At 50.8% G+C, this 24,291-nt stretch overlaps 1 protein-coding gene across 5 annotated transcripts in view; it reads right to left on the minus strand.

The window, feature by feature from the left end:
* Positions 1 to 24,291, minus strand: part of Ctif (cap binding complex dependent translation initiation factor) — a 271,640-nt gene that overhangs the window by 213,152 nt on the left and 34,197 nt on the right. For 3 of the 5 annotated variants that reach the window (XM_052742568.1, XM_052742564.1, XM_052742566.1), the window contains exon 2: positions 1,872 to 2,080. In XM_052742568.1, the coding sequence (XP_052598528.1) occupies positions 1,872 to 2,051 (180 nt within the window). In that variant the 5' untranslated portion in view covers positions 2,052 to 2,080. The remainder of the gene's footprint in view (positions 1 to 1,871; positions 2,081 to 24,291) is intronic. The other 2 variants (XM_052742565.1, XM_052742567.1) reach the window with 1 other exon arrangement.

The raw sequence follows: 24,291 nt of genomic DNA on the forward strand, positions 1-24,291 counted from the left end.
CAGCCACCGCCGCTCATGATCCAGGTGTCCCTTCAGTGATGCTGGCCCTCTTCTCCACATCCTAGCAGCAGTCCCAAAAGTTACCCACCCCTCTGCCTATTCCCAAAACCCCTCTTCTTCCAGACTCCGGGCATTACACCCACCCTGGCTTTCTTCTGGCTAGCTCTCACTGGCTCTTCCTCTTCTTGCATCTATCCTGGAGTTCCTGACCCAGGATTAGCCCTGTACCTCTCCTGTCCACATGGTCCCCTTCTCCTCTCTACCTTGTCAGCCTGAGGCTCCTCTCCCGGCCCGTTCCAGCACTGAATCCCCTGGTTGGGTTTTGGCTCCTCTTCCGGCCCCACTTTGGGTATGTATTGCTCCCTCAGTCCACAGCTCTTTACCCACCACCCCTGACCTCCTTCCCATCATTCACTGACCTCACCCTGACCCCTCTATAATACTACAAACTAGCAACTCTCTTGAGAAGTCCCTACCATTGGGTGTGAACTGTCCCCTTAAGGTCACTCTCTGGCTCTTAATGCTTGTGCTTAAATCTGTTAAAGCATCTGATGTAAAAACAAAACAAAACAACTCCAACTTTGCTTCAATAAAGAAACAAACAAGCCCCGGCCCCTGGCTCCTCAGCCCCTTAGTTTAGCCTTCCCAGCTGAGATGCTCACAGATTCATGAAGGCAGCGGGGCTTTTACTCATTTCCAATTCCAAGATCCCCCAGATCCCTCAAGAGTGTGGGTGCTCTACCCACCCCTGTGCGTTGATTGGGTAACAAGCAGATTATGATCTCACATACTCATTGCTTTAGACCATCAAGAACACTAAGGAAAACAGCAGTCTTCTGCCCCCAGCACCCCATGGAATGGAACAGGGGAGTCCTGTTTCCTAACGGCTTCCAGGCTGACTCCTGGTCTGGGCTTCATTCTAGCTTCCTAAAAAGCTGGGAGACTCTAGATTTTTCTCCCCGCTGGGCAGTGAGCCAGGTGGCTGCCTTTGGCTTTTCTCTAAGGCAGGGATCCCAAGTAACTCCTCATTTACTTGACTACCCAGGTGTGAAGGGGGCAGCTACAGGAGGGGGCCCTGGTACTCTGACCCTGGACAGAAGAGAAGGTCCTTTCTGGCCTCCTCATATGGGTGGCTGCTGCCCTTGTCACCCTTGTCTTTCTTGACATTCCAGCTCTCCAGAGACAGCAGGTTTACCATTTGACAGATAGGGAAACTGAGCCTCTGATACTGGGGGCTTTGCCCAAGGTCAAATGAGCAGCTAGAACCAAGTCTGGAAGTAACTCTCGGAAGACTCTATTGGAGATGTACTGTGCTGGGCAAACGTGTGTGATAACAGATTGCTAAAGACATCACAGCCCATAGCCTTCCAAATAAGATCACCTCCCCTGCAAGGCCAAGCTGAGACGGACGGACCCAAGGGGTGAGATCACCCTGAGACTCTTCTCTGAACGCCTCATGCATCTAAGTGCATAGGCGTATAGCATCCCATAGAGCAGTACAGAAGACACATTGCATAGACTAACAATACCTACCTGCAGTTGAAACCAGACACAGTCACAAGTCACAAGTCTCCAAAGACATGCATTATGGGTAACTAGGATCTCCAGAGCTGCTCTAGAATGTAAGCTTGTGGAGGACAAGAAATAGTGCTCAGCATATGGTAGGGTGGGTAACAAACGTATGTTAAGAGACAGGTAGTCTGGTTGGGTCCCAGAGGTGGGTCCTCTCTTCCAGGATTCTGGATGCTGAGTCAGGTGGGACCCCCCATACCCCAGCCATGTAGGTAGGAATGATAGGACACTGTCAGAAATAAGGTCCCTGGATCACCTCTCTGAGTCTGTCAAGCCCTTGGACCTGGGCCAGCATTCACCTGGGAGATGTGGGACTGTGTCCTCTGGCTCTCGCCGTCACCTTCTGTCTTGTCCGTCAGCAGCCCCTGCACCTGGTACTCCAGCACATAGCTGTCAATGAAGCGCTCCAGTTCCTCGATCTCCTGGGAGCGGCTGCTTCCTGCCTCGGAGGAGGCCGATGCGGCTGATGAGTTCTCCATCCCTCCAGCTCAGGGGCCTGGGCTGGCTGCTGGGGAAGAGGACAGACAGCCTCCGTGAGATGCTGCTGGAGGCCAAGACAATGCCCCACTTGAGAAATTCTCTCCACTCTTAGAAGCAATTTGGTCTCCCAGTTGCCGGAAAAGTTAGTGGACTATTTATTACTGGCTTATCTTTAGCATCATCAAGAATATGCTGAGTTCCCGCTGGGAAGGGAAAGAAACTGAGGCTAGAGGAGGCAGGGACCTGACAGGAGTCCACAGAATGGAGCATAGGCTCAGCCTGCTATGGCAGCCTGTGGCCCCTCCACTGGGCTCTCCCAGGCACATGAATCTCATGGACACATATCATGTGAGGAAGCTGGGCACAGCAATGATCCCACCCTGGCTCCCTGAGGCAAGAACAGGAATTGTGATTCATTTGGATCTTGCAATATTTTGGTACCCAGAGGGGGAAGAAAGGACTGTTCCATGGGCCCCTCCTGGACAGCTATTATAGCCACGTTCTCTTTTTGGTACCCTCCTATTCTGGTTGCTGCTGTCCAATCTGATCCAGGCACAATTGATAGCACCTCACTTCAGGTGCCACCTGCTCGGGGCTGTTCAGACAGGAGACAGCTGCAGGACCCAGCTGGCCCCTGATCCCTGTGACCTGGAGGCCTAAGGATCTAGCACCTCACAGGGACATTCTAGACAGGAAGGAAGCTCTACCTTTTCGTCTCAGATGACGATTCCGAGACAGCAGCTGTGTGACCCGCAGTGGCCTGAGCAGACTGAGCCCCAGCTGTTTATAGTAGTGACCAGACCTCCAGGACCCCTCTCTTACATCCTGTCTTGTTCTCTCTCCTCGGGACACAGTTTACAGAGACACCATACTTCTGTCTTCTACCGAAGTCACTCCTGGGAAACCGACCCTCAAGGCAACCAAACCCCAAGCAGGTGCCAGACAGGTCCGTCTCCCGCCTCTCAGGCTGCAATCTCCTATGTCCTGTCCATCAACTATTTTCCCATTGTGTTTAAAATGCGCATGAACATTCCTTCAAGTATGTTCTCAATAGCTTTAAGTATGGTCACAATGTTATGTAACTATGACTACTACCCATTTCCACCTCCATAACTTTTTCCCATTATCCCAAACAGAAGCCCTTCACCCACTCCACATTAATCCTTCATTCCCCTGGCCCAGGCCCTGGTAATCCTACCTTCCTTCTGACTCTATGACTCCCTTATTCTGGGTACTGTGTTTGAGTGGAGTCATACAATATTTTTGTGATTGATTTATTTCGTAGTGCATTCAAGATTCATCCATGCTGTCACACAGCGGGCACCTCGTGCACTTTTATGGCTGATAAGCTATTGTATCACAATAACAATATTATAATAACACGTCCTATGTAAATACTCTGGCCATCCACTCATCCATTAACTGGCATGTGAGCTGTTTTCGCATCTGGCTGTGGAGAATCTGCTATGAACATGGGTGTGCAAATATCTGTTTGCTCTGTTGTGTTCAATCCTTTGGGGCATGTACCTGCAGGTTCCCCCACATCTACAAGGCAAGAAGGGTGCCCCCTCCACAATAAGTGCTTCTTTCAATCCTTTCCCTCCTAATTTGGTTTCTAAGTCACAGTGGGGGGGCGGGAATGGGAAAACCTCATGTAGCTGGCTGAACTGGGAGCCACAGAGGTGGCTTCTGGTCTTCACAGTGAGAGGGTGAACAAGGAGGCTGGGACCAGGGCAAGCAGCGAAAGAAGAGAAGAGAGTGTGCAAGAGAACCAAGGACTCCCGACTTTTCATCAAGAGGGATGCCCATCCCAGGAGCTGGCCTCCGCAGTGATTCCCAGGGACCTTCCCCTGCCCCTAGTCCCTGCCAGGTGATGGATGAGGAGGACCAAAAAGCCAGGAGGAGGAAAAGCGCTGAAGCTGCATTTGTTGTAAAGGGCACCGAAGGGGAGGGTGCTACCCTGAGGCTGCAGACAAGGATAGGCCGCAGCACACATAGCATGAGCAGGGCATGGGGGCACATCTATGTCTATCTGGGAGAAGAGACAGCCCTGGCCGTGTGCTGAGACCTCATCCAAGCTAGGTAGGCCATACTCACGTTGCGGCTTACAGCCCCTCAGTGCCTGACTGCTTATTTTAAGATCAGAATGTAAAACACCCATTCTCTGGTGGAAAGACAACTTCCCTAGACTGCTGCCCCTCCCCTAGACTTTCACAACCCAAACCCTTATTGTTGGGTCCACAGTTGTCTGCAGTGTCCATAGAAAGCCGCACAAAGCACAGGGGTTTCTGCTGAGGTACTTATCTCTCCTCCTCCCTCTGGCCCTTACCTGGCTCTGAGCCCAGAGGCTCACAGTACTCTCCTTCAGGCTATCGGTCTAGAGGAAAAGGCAATACCCACTTCATGGGGCACCCCGTGGGCCTAGAAACAGTAAGATAGTCTCCACCCTTCATTGTCCTTCCATCTACCACCTGCTCAGTGACAAATGGCATTAGGTGCTGTAAATTTAGCCGATCCTTTTAAGAACAGACAGGCATTAGAGGCATCCCCCCCTCCCCTCCACCCCTGGGGATGAGCTGGGTGACCTGCAAGCCAGGAGGCTTGAATGCTGGGAAACCTGTCATTCTAGCCCCTGGGAATCTATCATTTTAGCCCCCTAACTTCCTCAGGCTCATTCCCTAACCCCTTCAGCATCTAACCCACCCAGCAGAGATGCTAGACCTACCTCACACAGGAAGCTGGGGAGATCTCAAAGTCTACTTTCCAGGCTCAGTTTTTGGCTTTGGGCAACAACCACAAAGGACTCAACTACCCTTGGATCCCAAGCAAGCAGGAAGGGAACACAGGGAAGCTGCAAGGGACTCTAGAAGTGGATAGGGGAATTGTTTGACGCTCCCAGGCTCAGAGCCAGTGCTCTCCACTCTGTGCTTGATCCCAGCAAGATGTCAACTCTGCATCAGGGCAACATCTGATCTTTGAGGGCACAGGACCCAACATGGGCTCATTGTTTTATTTTTGCTAATGTCAATCATCACATCTACCCAAGACTTCATCCCAACTTTCTCCACACCACTTCCTATGAGGCCTGGCACCATACCCCTGGGTTCCCTGCCAGCAGTCTGTTCCTGGTGACCCTGTCTGTGTCATATATGTGCTGGCTGCTGACCATTACATGCTAGTTCCCTAGATCCCCTACCCACAGGGCCAGCTAAAACAGCTTCACCCAAAACACACAGTTGGGACAACAGTTCTCCTCTATCACTTGCCAGGCAGACCTGGGCCAGGGATATATATAGAGAGAGCCTGTGGGAAGAGAGAGGCTGGGCTATCTGGGAGGGAAGATGCTCACAGTTGTCCAGAGGAAGCCATGGGAACCTTTCCCCTGCCAGGCCCCCATTTCATCTGGCCTGTGCTCCAACCCCTCTCAGATGACTCTGTAGAAAATACTAGTTCCCTGGCAATCAATTCTTTATCCCTGTTGTCTGGTTGCTATAGTCAGTCAGTGCTGGCCCGATGGGTCGATATATTCATGTGTGCCAGAGAAACACAGGCTGGTTCAGTGGGGGCCTGTGTGAACAGAAACTTCAGGTTCCCAACCCCTGGGAAGTAGAAAAGTTCAGAAACATGCAGCAGTGGAGGTGTGACTTGGAAATCAGTGACACTTACTGCAGCAGGAGGTAGGACATCCATCAACTTCTGAATGGGGATGTGAACCGACACACCCCACTCCGGATTTACCAACTCCACTTTAACCCTTTCTCACTCTAACACTGGATGGGGTGTTATTCAGAATGCTGGTCTGTTAGAAAACAAATGTCCTGCGCCATGACCCCAGCATTAAAGAATGTGTGGATTAAGGCTGAATAGACTACACTGGCATTTGCAGGTACCATGCATTCAAAGCAGTATTTCTGTTCCTAGAACTTCTGTCTCACTTGTCCATGATGATATATTTCTTTTTTTTGGGGGGGTGGTGGTGGGCAGAACCAAAAAAGATGAAGCCCAGCAGACAGGCGTGGTAACTCCCCAAAATTCAATGGACACAGAGTCCCCAGCAACTTGTTAAAATACAGATTCCCAACTAGGTAGATTGGAGCTGGATCCCAAATGTTGAGGTTGTTTTCCCTTGAAATGGTCTCACTTCATACCCCAGGCTGATCTTAACTTCCTGATGCTCTTGCCTCTGACTCCCAAATGTTGGGATTATGGGCATGCACCAACATGTCTTGTGAGATTCTACATTTCTAGCCAGCTCTCAGGACTAGCCAAGACCAGAGAATCTCTCCCATAACTACCATCCTTATTCAGATACCCACTCTGGCATAGTGAAATAGTTGGAGCCTCCATGCAGGGCTCAGGGAGAGCTAGCACACAGTAGGACCTCAATGAGCTGAGGTGACTATCTCCTGGGGGACCCTGGGTACTGTCTCCACACTACTTGTTCCTGAAATCCAGGCTACATACCTTCAGTGGCACTCTGAGAAGCCAACCTAACCCTGTGCGGATGATGGTATCAAAACCCGCAGGCAAAACAACCTGCTAGAGGATGCTCAGATACCTCTAGCTACAGCCAGTCTAGACACAGGCCACTCACAATTCACCCAGCTGGGTCAGCTCCCCCACCCCTGGTGACTATCAGCCTTCATGACCCCCAAGTGTAGACCTGAGTTACCATCATTAACACTAAGTGGGAATGGGATTATGGGGAGTCCTCAATAGGAGATTATTCTAAGTCATCCTGTAGCCCTACTCTGTGAGCCAACTCTGGACAGGGTCCCCTTTGCTTACTGCTCCATCCTGAGAGCAGGGTGACTGGGTCCCATGAGAAGGCAGAGCACAGGCAGCAGAAGGCAGTAGCTGTGGCTTCTTAGGAGAACTGACCTATGCAGCTGCCACTGATCCTGGAAGGCCTAGGTAGAGAGGACCTAGGAGAGGTATTGAGTGATCGGTCGTGGCATCCTCCTTACCATCCAGGCCTCCAAATGTGTATCTCCTCAAGAGAGAAACAGCAAAGCAGCAATTGGGCCCAGGACAACTGGGGAGGGGAAGGACACTCAGGTAGGCCCTATAGGTGCAGTCCCTGATTATGTCTGGATATCCTTACCGTATGGGTCTGCCTTCAAATTCTCAAGGACCACAGGGGCCTTCACTTGGACCTGACACTGACCACCTCCCTTGGCTCCAAGCACACTCGGCCTCCAACATCTTCTTATCCTCCCCCATCTTGTTACTCAACACTTTGGCTGTTCTTGAAATATTCATGGGTCTTTATCTTGCCTTGACAAGACAGCGAGATCCTTGAGGTTCTGTTGCATTCTATATCTGTCTCCATCCAAAGCCCAGGACACACATACACACACACACACACACACACACACACACACACACACACACACACACACACACACACACACCCTAGCACATGCCTTCAGCATTAGCCCTCTTAGTTCTCCTGCCCATGGCCATTGGGCCCCAGTTCTCTCCAGTCCCCACCAGCTCCTAGAATGTCAAAGATAGGATGCTGGGATCCTCCTGTTCAATATCCTCGATCCAACCCAGGCCTTGACCTCTTCCTATGATATTCCAGAGCCTCCTCAAGACAATTTACTACAACTAAGAAGTCATGAACACTTGTTGAGCACTGTGCCTTACAGGTGCCAGGGGGCATGGAAGTCAGGTAAGATGGACCAAAGCTCTGCAGGGTCACTAGCCAAACAAGTGAACCACATCCTTGCCTGGAGTCAGGTGGCTTCCTTGCTGCTCTTTTCTCAAGACCAGGGAATATAAGGGCTATGAGATCTGATTCCAACGCTGGTTAGCCCAATGCCTGCTGCAGGACTCTGGGCTGTCCCTAACCAGACTCCTCATGCGTAAAGAATGCTGATGAACATATGAACTGCTCATAAGCAGCTGTACGGATGGAGTGAGGTGATGCATGAGAGAAGGGCTCAGCACCTCCAGCTACACAGCAAGCCCTCGTTTACCACTGGACCTCACAGCCATCCCTGCTCTCTCTCACTCTGCCTCTTTGAATTACACCTTTGCCTCTGGGGAATGTTTCCAGGCACACCTCGTCCATGAAGCTTTACTTGGCCACTGGTTACTGCTGCCAATGGCTCTCCTCTATCATGCCTTACTGTCTTAAACTCCCCACGCCCTGCTGGGGCCTTAAATCTGATCCTTTCCTGAGCTACAAGTCTGGGGTGTCCTTGGTTCTGCCATGCTGCACAGACTCGTGGGGACCCAGTCTCTCTCATCCCTGCACTCCAGGTAGATGGTTGGGCCCCACCACTGGCTTTCTTCAAAAACCTCTGGATTTATCATCTGAGAAAAAGGACTACCTTGGAGCATGCTGGGTAGGGGAAGGGACACCAAATGTGTCCTGCTGTGAACCCAACAGGGCACTTCAGGTCAAGGCCAGAAAGCTCCAAATGCAGAGGCCCAGGGCACGGAGGCCCTCCTCAGGTAACACTCCCTCTCCAATGTCCCTTTTGGGGTAACTACAGTCCCCAGGCAGCTCTCTTTGTCTCTGCAACATCTTTTTGAACCACAGGCCAGCAGGAGCACTTGGTACTCAGTCACATGCGAGTACCAGTCAGTCTTCAGCATCAAGAGGCTGCTTGGAAGGTGGAGCTGAGGACAGCATCTCTTTCCCTCTCCCCCTCAAGCTGCCCTTCTGAAAGCCACCTAGCCCCTCAGCCCACAGTGGCCTCAAGACAGCTATTCAGTGGCTCACCGGGCCTTCTGGCCCTTACAGGCACTCACACTTTTCTGTTGCTGTGATAAAACACCATGACCAAGGCAATGACTGGAAGGAAGTGTTTATTATGGCCTCCTGTTCCAAAAGGAAAAGAGCCTATCCCCATGATGGGGAAGTGTCAAGAATGGCAGGCAGCAGGCATGGTGACCGGAGCAGCTAGATGGAGCTGAGAGCTCGAAGTGCAAGCAGGAAGCAGAGAGAACAAGCCGGAAATTGTGAGTTTTGAAACTCTCACAGCCCTCCCCTGATGCCATGCTTCTCCGCAACAAGTCCAGACCGCCTCAGCGCCCCCCAACAGCTCTTCCAACTGGGGACCAAGTTTTCTTACTGGGACATTCTCATCAAACCACTACATACAACATTCCGCAGACGATAAATTCATCCTACACAGAAGCACGGCCACCAACCAGAGCCATGGGCAGCTCTTGGCCACCCATGGATTATGGTGTTTTATCTGGTTGGGTGCTTTAAAAATATTTGAGTGAAGCCAGGCTATGATGGTGCACGCTTTTAATCCCAGCACTAGAGAGGCAGAGGCAGGCAGATCTCTGTGAGTTTGAGACTAGCCTGGGCTACAGAGCGTTCAAGACAGAGCTACACAGAGAAACTCTATCTTGGGGGAAAAAATTGAGTGAATATTTATAATATTTATAAATCAAAAGAGCTCATGTAAATATCCACATTTCTGGTTTTTCAGAAGATCAGTCAACTCTGGCCCACCTTTTAGACTGTCAGCTGGAGTGAAGGACTACTGGTCCATTCAGATCACAGTCAACCTATAGCTTGCGTAGACCTGGGATCCCCTTTGTTTACCTCCCCATCACGAACAATTGTCACTCACAAGGCTCCCCTCCCCCACATGTTACATACCCGGACCTCCAGGTGTCCAAGTATAACAGTCTCCAGCAAGGAAATAAGAGGAGTTTGTCTATGAGCACAAAAAACGAGTGTGCCCCTAAGAACTTGGAAATAAATCTAGGACAAGGATTGTTCCCTGGGAGTTGGAAGTAGCACCCACATGGCCGTCCAAACAGAAGTATGCAGAAAAGTCATTGCCCAGAGAAGAAAGTGGACAGTTTTCTTCTCCACAGGGTGGCTGGGGGGAGGGTGTCACCTGGAGGCAAAACCACCGTGGAAGGCAGCCAGTTATGCTCTGTCCAGGGACAGGATGTTCCTCCTGGGTATCTCAGGGAAGAAAGGATATCCAAGGGTGCCCCCTCCCCGATTCCCCTTCATGTCCCCCAGTTCAGCACTGCTGAGTGGGGTTAGCAGCTGGCGTTAGAGAAACCAGAACCCAACACAGCCTCCCTGAGCCCCTGGGAGCTGGAAACCAGAAAACAGCCCACAGGGAACTGATGGTTTTTCTCCATGGTGTAGCAGGCAGGCTGCTGATGGGCAGAGAGGGACAGGTGATACAGTACAGGAGAAGCAGCTCAGACAGTTCAGCTGGAGGCAGGCCTCTCCCCTTCCCGGTAGTGCTTATGTATCTTATACAGTGTTCAGTCCTGCTGGACAACTGTGAGCATCCCAAGCCCAATCCATCCCCAGAGTTGCTTCCTGAATTCTCCATAAGCCCCGAGGAGATGGAGAAGCAGGAACCTTGGATCCCGGATTCCTGAGCTGGCCTCCAGGCCCACAGCCAGCACAGTCATGGCTACCTCTGTTACTCCCACTCACACAGCTGGCCTTGGAAAGCAAGTCCTCAATAGTGTGTCCTTCAAAGACAACTGGTTTCCAAGCCATCTCCCCTCGAAGACTATACTCACCTTCAAATAAACTCATAAATGTTCCTGTGATGTGGAAAGTAATAAACACTAATTTACAAAGCATTTACCTTCTTAGGCCAGACACCATGCAACAGTAATTTAATCTGCAAGACGACATCACAATGCAGACACCATTTCTGTCCCTGCTGTACAAATGAGGTAACTGAGACAGGCAGGGGCTGGCCAAAGGTTACCTGGTTCAAAACAGGCTGAGTTCATACAGGAACACACACAGAGTGGCTTCAAAATGTGACTCTTCTAGCTAGAAAAGAGGCACTGAGGGTGTTACTCTTTCCCCACTCTGTCCCTTGCTCAGTAGCCACAAGCTGCTGGGCCCCATGGAGGGGGCTTTGGAACCAGATCCAAGTCAAGGCTTGGGGCCCTGCACAGGTGACGGAATAAACTGCCATCAGGCAGTGCCATCAGGCAGTCAGATCCCTGGAGGTGGTCCAGGTCTCATACGACTGCATCAGTGAGCTCTTAATAACCCTGTTCCTGCAGGCAGGGCAGGCATGCTGCATCCGGTTTACAGCTGGAGCCCCCGGAGCACCCCTGTCCTGCTGAACAGGGCAGGAGAATAACTGGGGATCCCGATTCCAGCCCCTGGCATTTGCAACATCACAGACACTAACTCCACAACATAAGCCAATGAATCAGTGGACATTCAGGTTGAGCTGGGATGAGTCAAGACTCAGAGGGGTAAAGGACTAATACAGGAGAGAAGGTCTTATGAACTACACAGACTTCCTCCAGAGAGAGGGTAGAAAGACTCCACTCTTCCATAGACTACAAACATTCACAAGCGACACTGTCTATCTTGTAAAGAAAGTGTTTTAAAAAATGTTTTGTTTATTTGGGGTGTGTGTGTGTGTGTGTGTGTGTGTGTGTGTGTGTGTGTAAATACCAAGGCCAGAAAAGGGCCTCTATCACTCTCAGCCTATTTCTTTGAGTCAGGATCTCTCCCTGAATCTGAGGCTAGCATTTTCTCTCCCAGGCTGGAAGCCAACAAGTCCTAGCAAAGCTCCTCAAGTTACCAGTGATGAAACACACAGCACAGAGCTAGGACATGACACACATAACTCAGAGCCTGGATTCAGCTGGATTCCTGGGATGCTTCCTCTCCACACCCTCAGGCTGCTCATCAGACAAGCATCCGAACAGTCCTTCCTTTTTTTTTTTTTTTTCTTTTTTAGACCCACAGCAGGCTTTGAAAGTGACTACAAGACAGGCTGAGAGTGTGCTGTGCATTCTTGATCTGGTAGACAATGTGCATAGGGAAAGCTCGTCTCCATGCTGTCCCTTAGACCAGCTTAGACATGCAAGTGACAAGGAGGGTCATCAGTCTACAGCAGCCGGAAGCAGCGTTCCCATGCCCAGGCTCCTTTGACTGTAGTTTCACAGTCAGGCTAACATGTGAGGCCACCAGTGATTCCCTGGAGCTCTCATGACTCTCTGTATGGGACAGCCCAGAAGCATCCTCAGCATATCCCCTATAAACTGGACGGCCCGGAAGCATCCTCAGCATATCACCTATCTACTGATTAGCAATGTCCTTGATGTCTGGGACCTCATTGAGCCTGGGGCACCCTTCCAGAGTCCATGGGTTCAGAAGATACCTATCTCTGTCTTGTGGGTCCCTGGTAAGATGGTAGATAACACACGGCTCTTTTGTAAGCCTGGAACTACAGCTATGCCCTTCCTCCCTGCCCCCCACGATATGAACACAGATTAATGTGGTCATGGCCTTGTGGCTTCTTAAAAAAAAAAAAAATCCTGTTCTTTTCTTTTTTTGAGATGGATTAAAAAGGGGACCTAAAGCAGTGAAGAGGGTAGGTCTCAGTTCAACAGAGCTGAGACTCTCCTTCAGGCAGGACTCAAGCCTGAAGGATAGTCCTCCTAGTCAGAGCATATCTGCCCAGCATTGAGATCAGTGCCCACAGGAACACCTCACCTGCCAGCCAGGAGTGAGGAAGCGACTCTCTGATTTCAGCAAGATTGGCTGTCTCCCTGGGGACCCACCCGTGTAGGAAATGTCACTGATACGGGACAAGCTGCTCTGGGATTGCTGCCACAGGAAGCCACTTGGACTGGTCAGGAAGAGCAGGGGAAAGGAGAGAAGCAATTTCTCTGTAAAAAGAGAAGGGCAGACGTGTCCACCTTGTCTGGCACTATCCGGGAGAGGGTGGATGGCCAGGAGAACACTCGACATTCTAGTCTGGGGTGCAGTGACAAGCTAAGATTGGGTCAGGGACACTGAGCATTAGAACTCAAAGGAATTCTTGACTCTGGCCCTGTCTTTAAATATCTGTCACTGGTTCAGCGTCTGCTAGGCAACATCTAGACCCCAGGCTACCAAGGTGAATGGAGGCATGGCTCTGTCTTTTCGGATACCTATAGGGTGGCAAGGAGAAAGCCAAAGACAATGTGTCAAGAACACGGCACCAAATCCTGCCCAGAGCCCTGGAACACATGCCCAAGTGGAGCCAGAACAGTGTGACCCGAGCTTCCTGTGTGACCCTCAGTAAGTTCTGCCTCGGTCTTCCTATGACAGGTGTCCTTACAAAAGGGGACACTGAGGCAGACTCACACACAGGAAGAAACCATGTACAGAGGAAGGCAGACCCGTGACACCAGAAGCCAGAGGACAACCAGGCACAGTGGCCGGGACATGCTTGTAATCCCAACCGGAGAGGGCAGCGGCAGGAGGATCCTGAGTTCAGTGCCAGCCTGAGCTAAATAGTGAGACCCTCCTTAAGACAAAACAGGAAGCCTGGGCACACTGAAGTTGGTCAGCAAAGCGCCAGAAGCGAAGGAGAGCTTGGTACAGATCCCCAGCCACACTGCCAGAAGGATCCAGCCCTGCCCTGCTGACACCTGACCTTCCAGCCTGTCTCGGTGAAACCATAAGGGCGGTTGTTTAAGCTGAATGTTGGTGACAGCAGCTCCTGCACAAACACCATTTGTGCACACACACACACACTGCATATGTGCATATACCGACCCTGGTAATAGTTCCTACGTAGTCAAAACAGGCAGCAAACCAGAAATCAGCACAAGTTATGCAAAGGCACCGTGATGCGCTCTTTGGACAGGCATCCTGTGTCTCCACTTTAGAGATCATCAGTTTTAGGAGGTAGCATTGGCGCTAACCACACTTGGCCCTTATTGGGTTCATGTGAAATTCTTTTTTTTTTTTGGTTTTTCGAGACAGGGTTTCTCTGTGTAGCTTTGCGCCTTTCCTGGATCTCGCTCTGTAGACCAGGCTGGCCTTGAACTCACAAAGATCCGCCTGCCTCGGCCTCCCGAGTGCTGGGATTAAAGGCGTGCGCCACCACCGCCCGGCCTTCATGTGAAATTCTTAAACTCTTCTCGGGATTTGCTACTGGATCCCAAGACCCACGGCGCCAACTCAGCTGACTGCTGGCCAGCAGGAGCCGCAAATGGACAAGGGGAGACCCCTGCAACTGTCTGTGGGAAGACAAGCCCACACGGGAGCTCAATTGAAATCCACCTCACAGGGTCACAAAGTGCAGCAATCTATGTGGGTCTGTGGGTTCCAGGTCTGCCAGCAAGGTCAAGGAACATATCTGGCATTTCTAGGCGAGGAGAGCAAGTCAGAGTTCAGACGGAGGCAGGTGCAGAGGAATAGTACAGAATGCGAGAGGGCTCATTTCACAGTTTTCGGGCCTGACTCAGCTAGCTACCTGCTGCGGAACTGCCACTCCACAGACAGCCACGCTGTAGCCTCTGCCCACTGCTGCTAGGCCAGCTGACAGTTCCCAGGGGTGGCAATGTGGGGCTTAGTCTCCAACTATCGGGTTTGGGGTAAGTACTTCATCTATGGAAGTTATGGGGCCCAGGCAAGAAAATAAAAGCCTTTCTTGTTCAAAATAAGAACTTCAAAGTGAGCTTGGTGCCCTATGTTTGTGTGTGGCATATGTGTGTGTGTGTGTGTGTGTGTGTATGTATATGTATGTTTATGTATGCATGTACATGCTCTCTGTGTGTGTATGTATGTATATGTATGTGTATGTATATTGTATATGTTTGTGTATGGGTGTGGGTGTGTAGCCTGTCTGGGTTCTCCAATTCAAATACACTGCCCAGCACACACAATTCAGGAGGGGAAGGCAGGTGGTTGGGGGATGAGGGGAGCCTTTGACACAGCATGCATGCACCTCTGGGCCACATCATCTGACTGGTAGGAAATAGTGGTTTAGTCATGGTTTTTCCAGAAGCTTCTATTACATAGCATTTAACTAAATATGGGGTATTCAGAAAAAGAGCCGAGTACGCTGTTAACTGTTCTAGGCCGGGGCACACCTGAGGCTGAGGCCCACCTTGGCTCCCTCACCTCTGATGATCACCTTGAGTGTACACTTTTTCCTACCTAGATAGGAAGACAAACACTTCTTTTTAAAAACTCCTTTAGTTGAAGAACATGGAAATAAACATAAACTATATTTTAACTAATACCTGGGTAATTAGTAATATACTTCTAGCAACATATTAAGAAAATACTAATACCAAAAATGATAACAACCAAGGTAACGTTGCATGGCTTCATCTGAGTCCTTTCAAATGTACTGCAAATCTGCCCTTTTTCTTCTGTCTTCCAGGGGACTTCCTGGAGCTGTGCTGAATTCCTGGCTCATTATTCATGGTTTCCCACACATTTCTGCCCATGGCGTACTAACCCAAGAGACCTCCTCCAGAACTCCCCGAGCCCTGAGAGCTGCCAGCTCCCACTGGCACACAAGGCCAGCCCCTCTGGCCACTGAGAATTCCCAGGATGGAAGTGACAGCTAAGAACTTCAGGAGGATCACTTGTGATTGGTGCCCATTCCTCTGGAGCTCAGTGGGGCTAACTGAGTCTGGCTGCAGCTCCATCTGCTTCAGGGCCACTCAGGACTCCAGTGCCACCACGCCCTGATCCATAGCAGTGAGCCAGCAGATCACGAGTAGGTCCGGGGACTTGGCACCGATCCTTTGTTCCCCGGGGCCCAGAGCCAGGCAACTGTGTGAGCAGCAGGCTTGGTCTCCGCTGTGCTGACAGCTTCATCAGGCCGGTCACCACCTGCTAACGGCATCCTCAGCACCACGAGCCCTTGCTGTCCCCTCCAACTGTGACAGTGATGAGAGCCGCCTGTCACACAGCCCAAGGCCTCGTGCTTTCTAAGCCATGCCTGCGCTGACTGGTTGCTCTCACTCCAGGCTCGGTCCAGCCTCTGTACTTGCTCCTGGTCCACGTGGACATGGGATTCAAGAGCAATTTCCAATCACCCCAGGGAGTTTGCTGCCTGGCTGCCGGAAGGCTTTATGGTAATTTATTCACTGGCGCCTAGGCTAACTGGGACAAGAACAAGAATAGCTCCTGAAGTCCACAATGGAGGGGATCAGCAGAGGAATCCAGAGGGACTACAGACCACCCATTTACCTCCCTGCCATCACAGGGAAGAGCCAACAAGGTGATGAGGACCAGGCGACAAGTCCTCATTCTATGGTTATTGCCCAGGTTCCCCTGGAAAGAGACTGGTATTTACACTGTGGTGTAAATGACTTATCACAAGTTTCAACATGGGACGCAGAGGATGAAGACTGGCCAAACACTGGGAACCCAAAGATGGTACAGAAAGAACACAAGACAACATCTGGAAAGGAGTTCTGTCTCTTCCCAGTGTGAGTGCTGCCAACGGTGCCCTTCTAGGTCAGGGTTGGCTCTCGGAGGATCCCCCTCCTGATGACAACATAGACCCCTGGCACCATGGTCCAAGGGAAGCTAGGGGCTCAGTGTCCAGAGACTTAGAGCTAGAGGCCCTACTATGAGTTAACCTAGACAAGTTGTAGCTCTGGGCCACCCCAGTGTCCATCTCTGCAAGAAGAGGATCCTGGCCTACTCCCAGGCCCCTCTGCAGTTCCAAACCTAACCCTGAACCATCTGTTCACTTCCCTCCCGCCCCCTGGTCAGTGGATGGGCAGGATGGGAGAGGCAGGCTCCAGCTGGGCCTCAGGCCCTGGATGCACAGCAGGCTGTCCTGGCTGGGGGCCAGAGCTCCACCATTTCTGGCTTTGCTATGGCATCATAAGCAGCAAGAGTAGATTCCAGGCTAAATATGGAGCCTCAGAGCCAGGCTTCTCCCACCTGCAGGCCTGGGACCAAACTACAACCTTCCAGCCACTCCAAATGCTGAGTCAGAAACTTTGCACATGGCCCAGAGCCAGACGGGTCAGGAGGGCCAGAGCAACAAAGAACTTCCAGAGACATCGAAATCCAGCAACGTGAGGCACTCCCCTCTAACACAAAGCAGGCACGCGCCTGCCAGTTCAACAGCTCAGAAGAGCAGAAACAACTGAGTCTCGGAATATAGCAGTTTGTCCTAAGCCTAAGAAGAGGGTATCTGAACGAGGATACATAGAAGACTATGGGAAAGTGGGAACACAGAAAAGAGACACATCTCCATCATTAGAATGAAGCCGCAGAGAATTGTGGGAAGCCGGCTTGGATAGAGTGCTGGTGCCTTCATCCATACTGTCTGTAGCCCAGTGAGGACAGAAACAGGAAAAGACAATCAAACTGATCTTTGCAAGCCTGCTTTCTCTCCCAGTTGGGAGAGGGGCAGGGAGAGCTGAGAAGGGGGACCATGGCCCTGGGGAGAGTCCCTCACAGGTGGAGCTTCTTCCTCCTTAAATTTGAAACAACGGTTGCTTGGGAGATGGCAGAGGTAACAGGTCCAGATAGAGGATGCAGCCTGAGGCTGGGCACAGGGACCAAGAGCTACTCAAGCGGGAGGAGGGGACCTGGGGAGAGGAGGTAGGAGAGCAGGGCAGGCAGCGAAGCCAGGGGAGGAAGCAGGAGGGCTAGGTGTACAGGTAGTAGGATGCAAAAGTGTGTGTGTGTGTGTGTGTGTGTGTGTGTGTGTGTGTGTGTGTGTGTGTAAAATGTGAGCCCCAGCATGGGTTCAGGAACCAGTTAGGTGATGACAAGAGAGTCACCCAGACAAGGAACTAGAATCATGAACTGGATTTAGGGGCGCCACTCCCATATGACTGAGGTATAGCTGTCCTGAGCCGGGGGTGGGGGTGACAGGGCCAAGGACCAGGGCAGCTGGGGAAAAAGCTGGGACTAGAACTTCCAAAGTCCCTGGCATTGACAGGCCACAGAGAACAGGTCCCTGGAGAGGATGGGACCACAAAGCACTGGGAGAGCAGGGATATGTGGAGTGTCCTAGTTAGGGTTACTACCACCGTGTTGAAACACCATGGCCAAAAGCAACTTGGGGAGGAAAGGGCTTATCCTGCTTACACCTCTATGTGACGGTCCATGACTGAGGGAAGTCAGGGCAGGGACTCAAACAGGGCAGGATCCTGGAGGCAGGAGCTGATGCAGAGGCCATGGAGGGGAGCTGCTTACTGGCTTGCTTCCCCTGCTTTCTTATAGTTCTATAAGACCACCAGTCCAGGGATAGCGCCACTTACAATGGGCTGGGCCCTTCCCCATCAATCACTAATTAAGAAAATGCTTACAGGCTTGCTTACAGCCTGATCTTATGGAGACATTTTCTCAATTGGGGCTCCTTCCTCTCAGATGACTCTAGTCGGTGCCAAGTTGACATAAAATTAGCCAGCACATGGAAGGTAGGACCAAAAGCAGCAAGAGTCTGAGGGTGAGGGTGCCCCTCATGGGAAGGCCACCAAGAGGATGAGCAAAGCAGAGTGCCCATGGACTTGGCACTTAGGAAGGTCCCTGTCATATGGCCTCCCATGAGGTGATCTTGATCTTTGAAGACTTGTTCATTTCGGAGCCTCCTGAAGAGAAACTCTATAGTCACTAAGAGGCAAGACCAGGGGTGGCAGGGGCAAGAGACTAAATCAGCTCAGAGCTGCCAAGTGTGCCCACACGTTCTCAATGCTGCTCTGCCAGCCCAGAGGGGTTCTCTGGTGAAATGTGGAACTAAGGACTGTTTATGTTGATGCATTCCTGTTTTTAGACACACTTTAAAGTATCATTAAGGCAGAATTTAGTGAAATGCAAAAATACATGTACAAGATTTGAAAAATTTGTCTCTATATAACCCAGATAAATAAAACAAAACAAAAAACCAAAGTCAGTCTTAAATACTATGTTTGTGAATATATATAATATGTAATACACATATAATATGTATTTGCCTACTATATTATTATTATTCCCTCTTAGCTCTATAACATACTATATAGCTAAAGTTTGGACTGCAGGTATTTCAAGCCAAGAATGATTTAGGTCACAGCAGCTTCTCATTTCACTGGGAAGTTGGGTGGCCAGCCAAAGTTATGTCATTAATTAATGACATGGCCAGGACCAGACGCTCCACCTCCTAAAGTACGCCAGCTCTTGTTGCTACCACATGGTCCAGTGCAAGTCAAACTGACGTCAACTGTCACAGAACCCATCCCAACCCCGTGGGTCACAGAACCCATCCCAACTCTGTGGGTCATAGAAACCATCCCAACCCTGTGGATAACAGAACCCATCCCAACCCTGTGTGTCACAGAACCCATCCCAAACCTGTGGGTCACAGAACCCATCCCAACCCTGTGGGTCATAGAACCCACCCCAACCCACCCTGTGGGTCATAGAACCCATCTCAACCTTGTGGGTCCCCACAGAAGGGACTGGGAGGCTCTGCTGTGTTACAAGCTGTACTAGCAGTGGTTCGGGGGTTCTGTTTTCACAAGTATCTTGGCTCTGTTTTACAGAATCACAGGTATCTCCATGCCATGGTGCTATGACTTACATATGGCAAGTTCTCCCAAGGCCATGTGTTAATGGTTTGTCCCCCCCACCCTCCACGTGTGATGCTTTGAGGGAGATGTGGGAAGTGTAGGAGAGAGGGAGAGGTTTTAGGGCCTTGAGGTCACACCCTTGAAAGGAATCATGAGATGCTGGTCTCTTCTCTCTCTTTACATCCTGGTCAGGAGTTATTTCACATGTCGCCATCCTGATAGTGCAGCCTCAATGGACACCCAAAAGCAACAGAGTCAACAGACTGCGGACTAAAACCTCCCAAACTACCAGCCAAACAACCCTTTTGCTATTTATAAGTGGATTATCTCAGGCATGCATTACAGTAACAGAAAGCCAGCTAACACAGGTCATGCACTAGCTGTGTGGACCACATGGGCATGCAGCTGTGTTTGGGAGGGGGGCTGCTGAGGGAGGCAGGCAAACCGAACCCCGCCACACACCACCCCCGCATCCTATACTAGGAATGCAGTACGTCTGCTGGAGTTGACCACCTTTCCTACAGACCCACAGTGGCCTGGTTCCACTTGGGAGTCAATTTGCTCCAAGTTCCAATCGGACTCCAGGGCGAGATAATTTTTCTACAAACTGCAAAGGTCTTAAGTTTCAGATGAAGACTCTAAGTAAAATGAAGGGGGAAATTTACACAGATAGTTCCATAAAAGAGTAAAGAACATAAAAAAATAAATAAATAAATTTGCAAAGAGAGAAATGGTTTGGGGCAAGCTGGCCAGTCATCGGAGAAGCCGAGAAGGAAACGGTGATACCGTGTCACCCTTATCAAATCTGGAAGAGCAGCCAGGAATGCCGACCCAGGAGGAAGGAAACGTGTTTTCTGTCTGCAATGGGAGTGAAAGCGAGCCGGCAGCCTGTCTTCTGCAGAGCCGTGTGGAACAAGTGTTTCAAAAGCTGTCTGAACGCATGGACAGCCTAACCTCACCTAACCTATGCGAGCGCGCCTGGCCAACTGTCTCCAAGTATGGGAGGAAGTGTGTGCAGAGGCCAATGCCCTCAGGACAGGCGTCCGCTGGCTCCTGACTTCCCTGAGAAGCCATTGACACATCATGGAGATCTGAGGCAAAGGGTATTTACTTTCTGACTCAACTGTAAAGAGCTGTGACATCAACACAGGGGAAGACAGCACCGAAAATGTCGTGAGCCCCTTAAAGGGGCATCCACACGCAGAGGCTCAGTGGCCACGACAGAGCCATGAAGAACCTGGGCAGGCCAGCTGCTGGACGGCTATGAACCAAGGTGCCACCCTGGGAGGTGAGATGAGCAGTCGTGCTCCTTAGCACCATTGCACAGTGATGTGGGATGGTCTATATGTCAAATGTGTTACTGATTGGTCAATGAATAAATCACTGATTGGCCATTGGCTAGGCAGGAAGTATAGGTGGGACAAGGAGGAGAATAGAGCTGGGAAGTGGAAGGCTGAGGAGACACTGCCAGCCGCCATCAGGACAAGGAAGATGTAAAGTACCGGTAAGCCACAAGCCATGTGGCAAGGTATAGATTAATAGAAATGGATTAATTTAAGCTGTAAGAACAGTTAGCAAGAAGCCTGCCACGGCCATACAGTTTGAAACCAATATAAGTCTCTGTGTTTACTTGATCGGGTTTGAGCGGCTTGGGACTGGCGGGTGAGAGAGATTTGCCCTGACTGTGGGCCAGGCAGAAAAACTCCAGCAACAGCACAGCCTCTCTCTTGCCCTAGACTTCACATCTCTAAGACGACAGAGCCCCAACTAAGGATGGGACGATAGTACCACAGGCCCAGTCCACAGCGTTGTGTCAGTATAGACTCCCCCAGAGAGCGCTTGGGGAATGGACACTGGCCAAGTCTGAAGGGGGCAGGGGACTGGCTCCTCATCACTTGCCTTTCTCAGGAGGCATTGCATGTCCCCTGCCCCTCTAGGCCTGGGTCAAGCCACGCTGCCCACCCAGCCTTTCACTGTTCAGCTGGCTCTCATTTACAGTCTACAAGCCTCCCAACTTCCTGGCGGACAGGTCCTTCCTCCATGCATACGGGCCGTGGAGGACAGAGAGGGATGAGCCAGCCATATTCTGAGCCTTCGCAGACCTGCTGACCTTGTTTGAAGATGATTAACACACTAATTACAATACAGTGTGAGTAAGTAAGGCATGTGCAGCGGAGGGCATGCTGTCTGTTAATTACAAACCTACTATGGTGCTCTCTAAAAATAGTCTAACTCCCTCCCCTGTCAGTCTCGGGACCCAAGAATAATGCAAGCTGAACTCCCGTTCTGCTGGGTCTGGTGTCGCTCACATTCCTCCACACATATCAGAGACCTAAATACCTCACAGTGTGCAAATGGAGCAACCAGGGCCAAGGCTGCCTTCCTGACCCTACAGCTGGGCCGGCTCTCACCCTTCAGGAGGCCTGAGAATCTCTCAGGCTCACCACACAGGCCCCACCCAGCCACGGCTGAGACATTCCCCCAGGGCCAGGTGGCAATGGGACCCCACAGCAGTTGCTCATCAAGTCCCCCAGCCATGCTACTTCTTGAGGGTCAGCATCTCCTACAAGCACTCTCCTCCCTTCCTGTTACTCCTCCCCTCCCATGCCATGCATGGAGGTGAGGGGTAGATGATGAGGAGCTGAGCCACAGGTATTCATCTCTAAAGTGACACAATGGCGCTTTCCTTCAGACTCCAGAGCACGAGGTCTGAGTCCAGACAGGCTCTGCACTTTAACGAATGCATCACACCAGACGAACAGCTTCTCTGCCTCAGTTGTCCTACCTGTGAAATGATGCCAAGCCCACAGAGTTGATGAAAGGCCTGGGTAAGCTGGGGTAAGCGAATTGCCTCCAGCAGTCGGGAACACCCATCCCTCTGCTGTCACTTGCTGATTCCTGCTGGCTCTGAGGCCCTCGAAGAGGACAGAGTGTTCTGTGCTGAGATGCACAGTATACAGAGGGCAGGTCACTGACCTCATGAACGTCAGAAACCCAGGAGGCAAAGGGACAACCTGAGGCAGGAGCATCCTAGGTGGGAGAGACAGCATGATGTACTCCATAACTACCTCCATCCTGGAAGCCGGCAGTTAAGCTCCCAGGGTGTTCTGGGAAAATTACTCTCCTGCTTTCTCTTTGGTCCCAATCCACTCAAATGCCAGCTCCCGATGGTCTCCCTAGCCCTGCTGCCTAACCAAGCCTCCACCTGGGACACCAGCACTCCCCCTCACACAGCCCTCTGGTGTAGCCACTTCCCATGTCTCTCCTCTATTGCTCCACAGAGGTCAAGTCACACAGGAAATACTTAAGAGAAGACTAGAGAGGCTTCTCTCTCCCAAAGGGTCTCCTTTCTCCCTCTATCTGCCCAACCCACCCTTTCTTCAGAGTTCCCGTACTCCTCAGATGCAAAGTTAGCCCTGCTTTGACCTATGGCCATTTCCCTTTGCGTAAAGGCCTCCAGCTCTGACTTCCACCCTGACTGTTTGCACTTGCTTAGCCATCCCTTTACTGTGTAGAGCCTCCCCTGGAGCCGAACACTCCCCACTTAGGTGGGTAATAACGCCATCCAGGGGCCGGGGTGTAGGAAGACTTAGTAATCATTTTCAAGAGGATAACGATGTTCATGCTAGTCTTCAAGCTCTTGTAAGAGACAAACCGAAGGGCTCATGACCTGTCTAAGCTCTGGTTTGGGGGCTCTTTAGCAGTGTGAGGCATTGGTTCCATCTCATGAAGTAAGCCTGAAGTCCAAATTTCAAACTGTGGTTGGTTACTTCCATAACATCTGTACCACTGCTGCCCCGGTATACCTTGCTGACAGACCTTTGCTGTGGTAGCCTTGGCAACAGCCTATGATTTTGGGGGAGAGTTCCACGGCACCCCTTTGACCAACAACTCAACAAGATGCAACCCATTCCTGGCACTGGAGATTTTACCTGGTGGCATAGGATGTGTAGACAGAGCACTGGTATACTGACTCCATCTAAATACATTATTCAAATATATTTAAATAATCGTATACCGACTCCACTTAAATTTGTTTGTATATATCTTAGGAAGCTTCTAAGTAGTAAGTTCACAGACAGATTTTCAAGAGGCCTTTAGTTTTTGTTGCCCCTCCCCATATTTCCTCCTTTACCCGATTCTAGGGGAAGAGGACACCACGAAGTCCCACTTCTTACTAAGAACCTATTTGCAACTGCTAACTGCTGGGAAAGGGAAAATCGGTTTTCTCTAATGGTGTGTCACACCAATATCAACCACACACTAAGGCAAGCCCCATGCCCAGGAGCAGCCGGCCAACACAAAACAGACTCGAGTTTTTTGTGTGTGCGTTTTTTTTTGTTTGTTTTTGTCTGCTTTTTTATTTTGAGAGAGAAAGGAAGAACATGAGTTGGGTGAGCAGGGAGGTGGGAGGCTCTGGGAGAAGCTGGAGGAGAGGAAAAATATGATCAAAATATATTGTACAAAAAAATAATTTAAGGGAGGGAGGGAAGGAGAGAGGAGAGAGGAGGAGGGAGTGAAGCGAAGGCAGGAGGGAATGGGCCAATGTACCCAAGAGCACCTTCGACAGGCATGCTCCTCCCAGCCACCAGGCAAGCCGAGGAAGCACTCCCTAGCCCGGCTGCCCTCCATCCCTTCTGTGTCAACTGGAGAAAGTGCCAGTGGCTACAGAATGCCAGAAAGCACTTGTAGCACACAGCAAGGAGAGGGGAGCCTTCAGCTCACTCTGGACATGGGCAGCAGAAAAGGAGGGAGCGGGGAGGGAGGTAACAAATCGAGGCCATGGGGCCAGGATGAAGCCAGCCTGCAAACCCAAGTTCAGTAAGGATTATTTTTGAAAATCTTAGAGCAAAGTATCATTGGAAGAATTGGGAGTGATGTTATATGCGTCATTCTGGGAGGTAGGAGGCCTCAGGACTTACAAAAACAAACAAACAACCCTCCATAGTA

This window comes from Peromyscus californicus, unplaced genomic scaffold, assembly GCF_007827085.1.
Source record: "Peromyscus californicus insignis strain IS unplaced genomic scaffold, ASM782708v3 Scaffold_17__1_contigs__length_78620276, whole genome shotgun sequence".
NCBI lineage: Eukaryota > Metazoa > Chordata > Mammalia > Rodentia > Cricetidae > Peromyscus > Peromyscus californicus.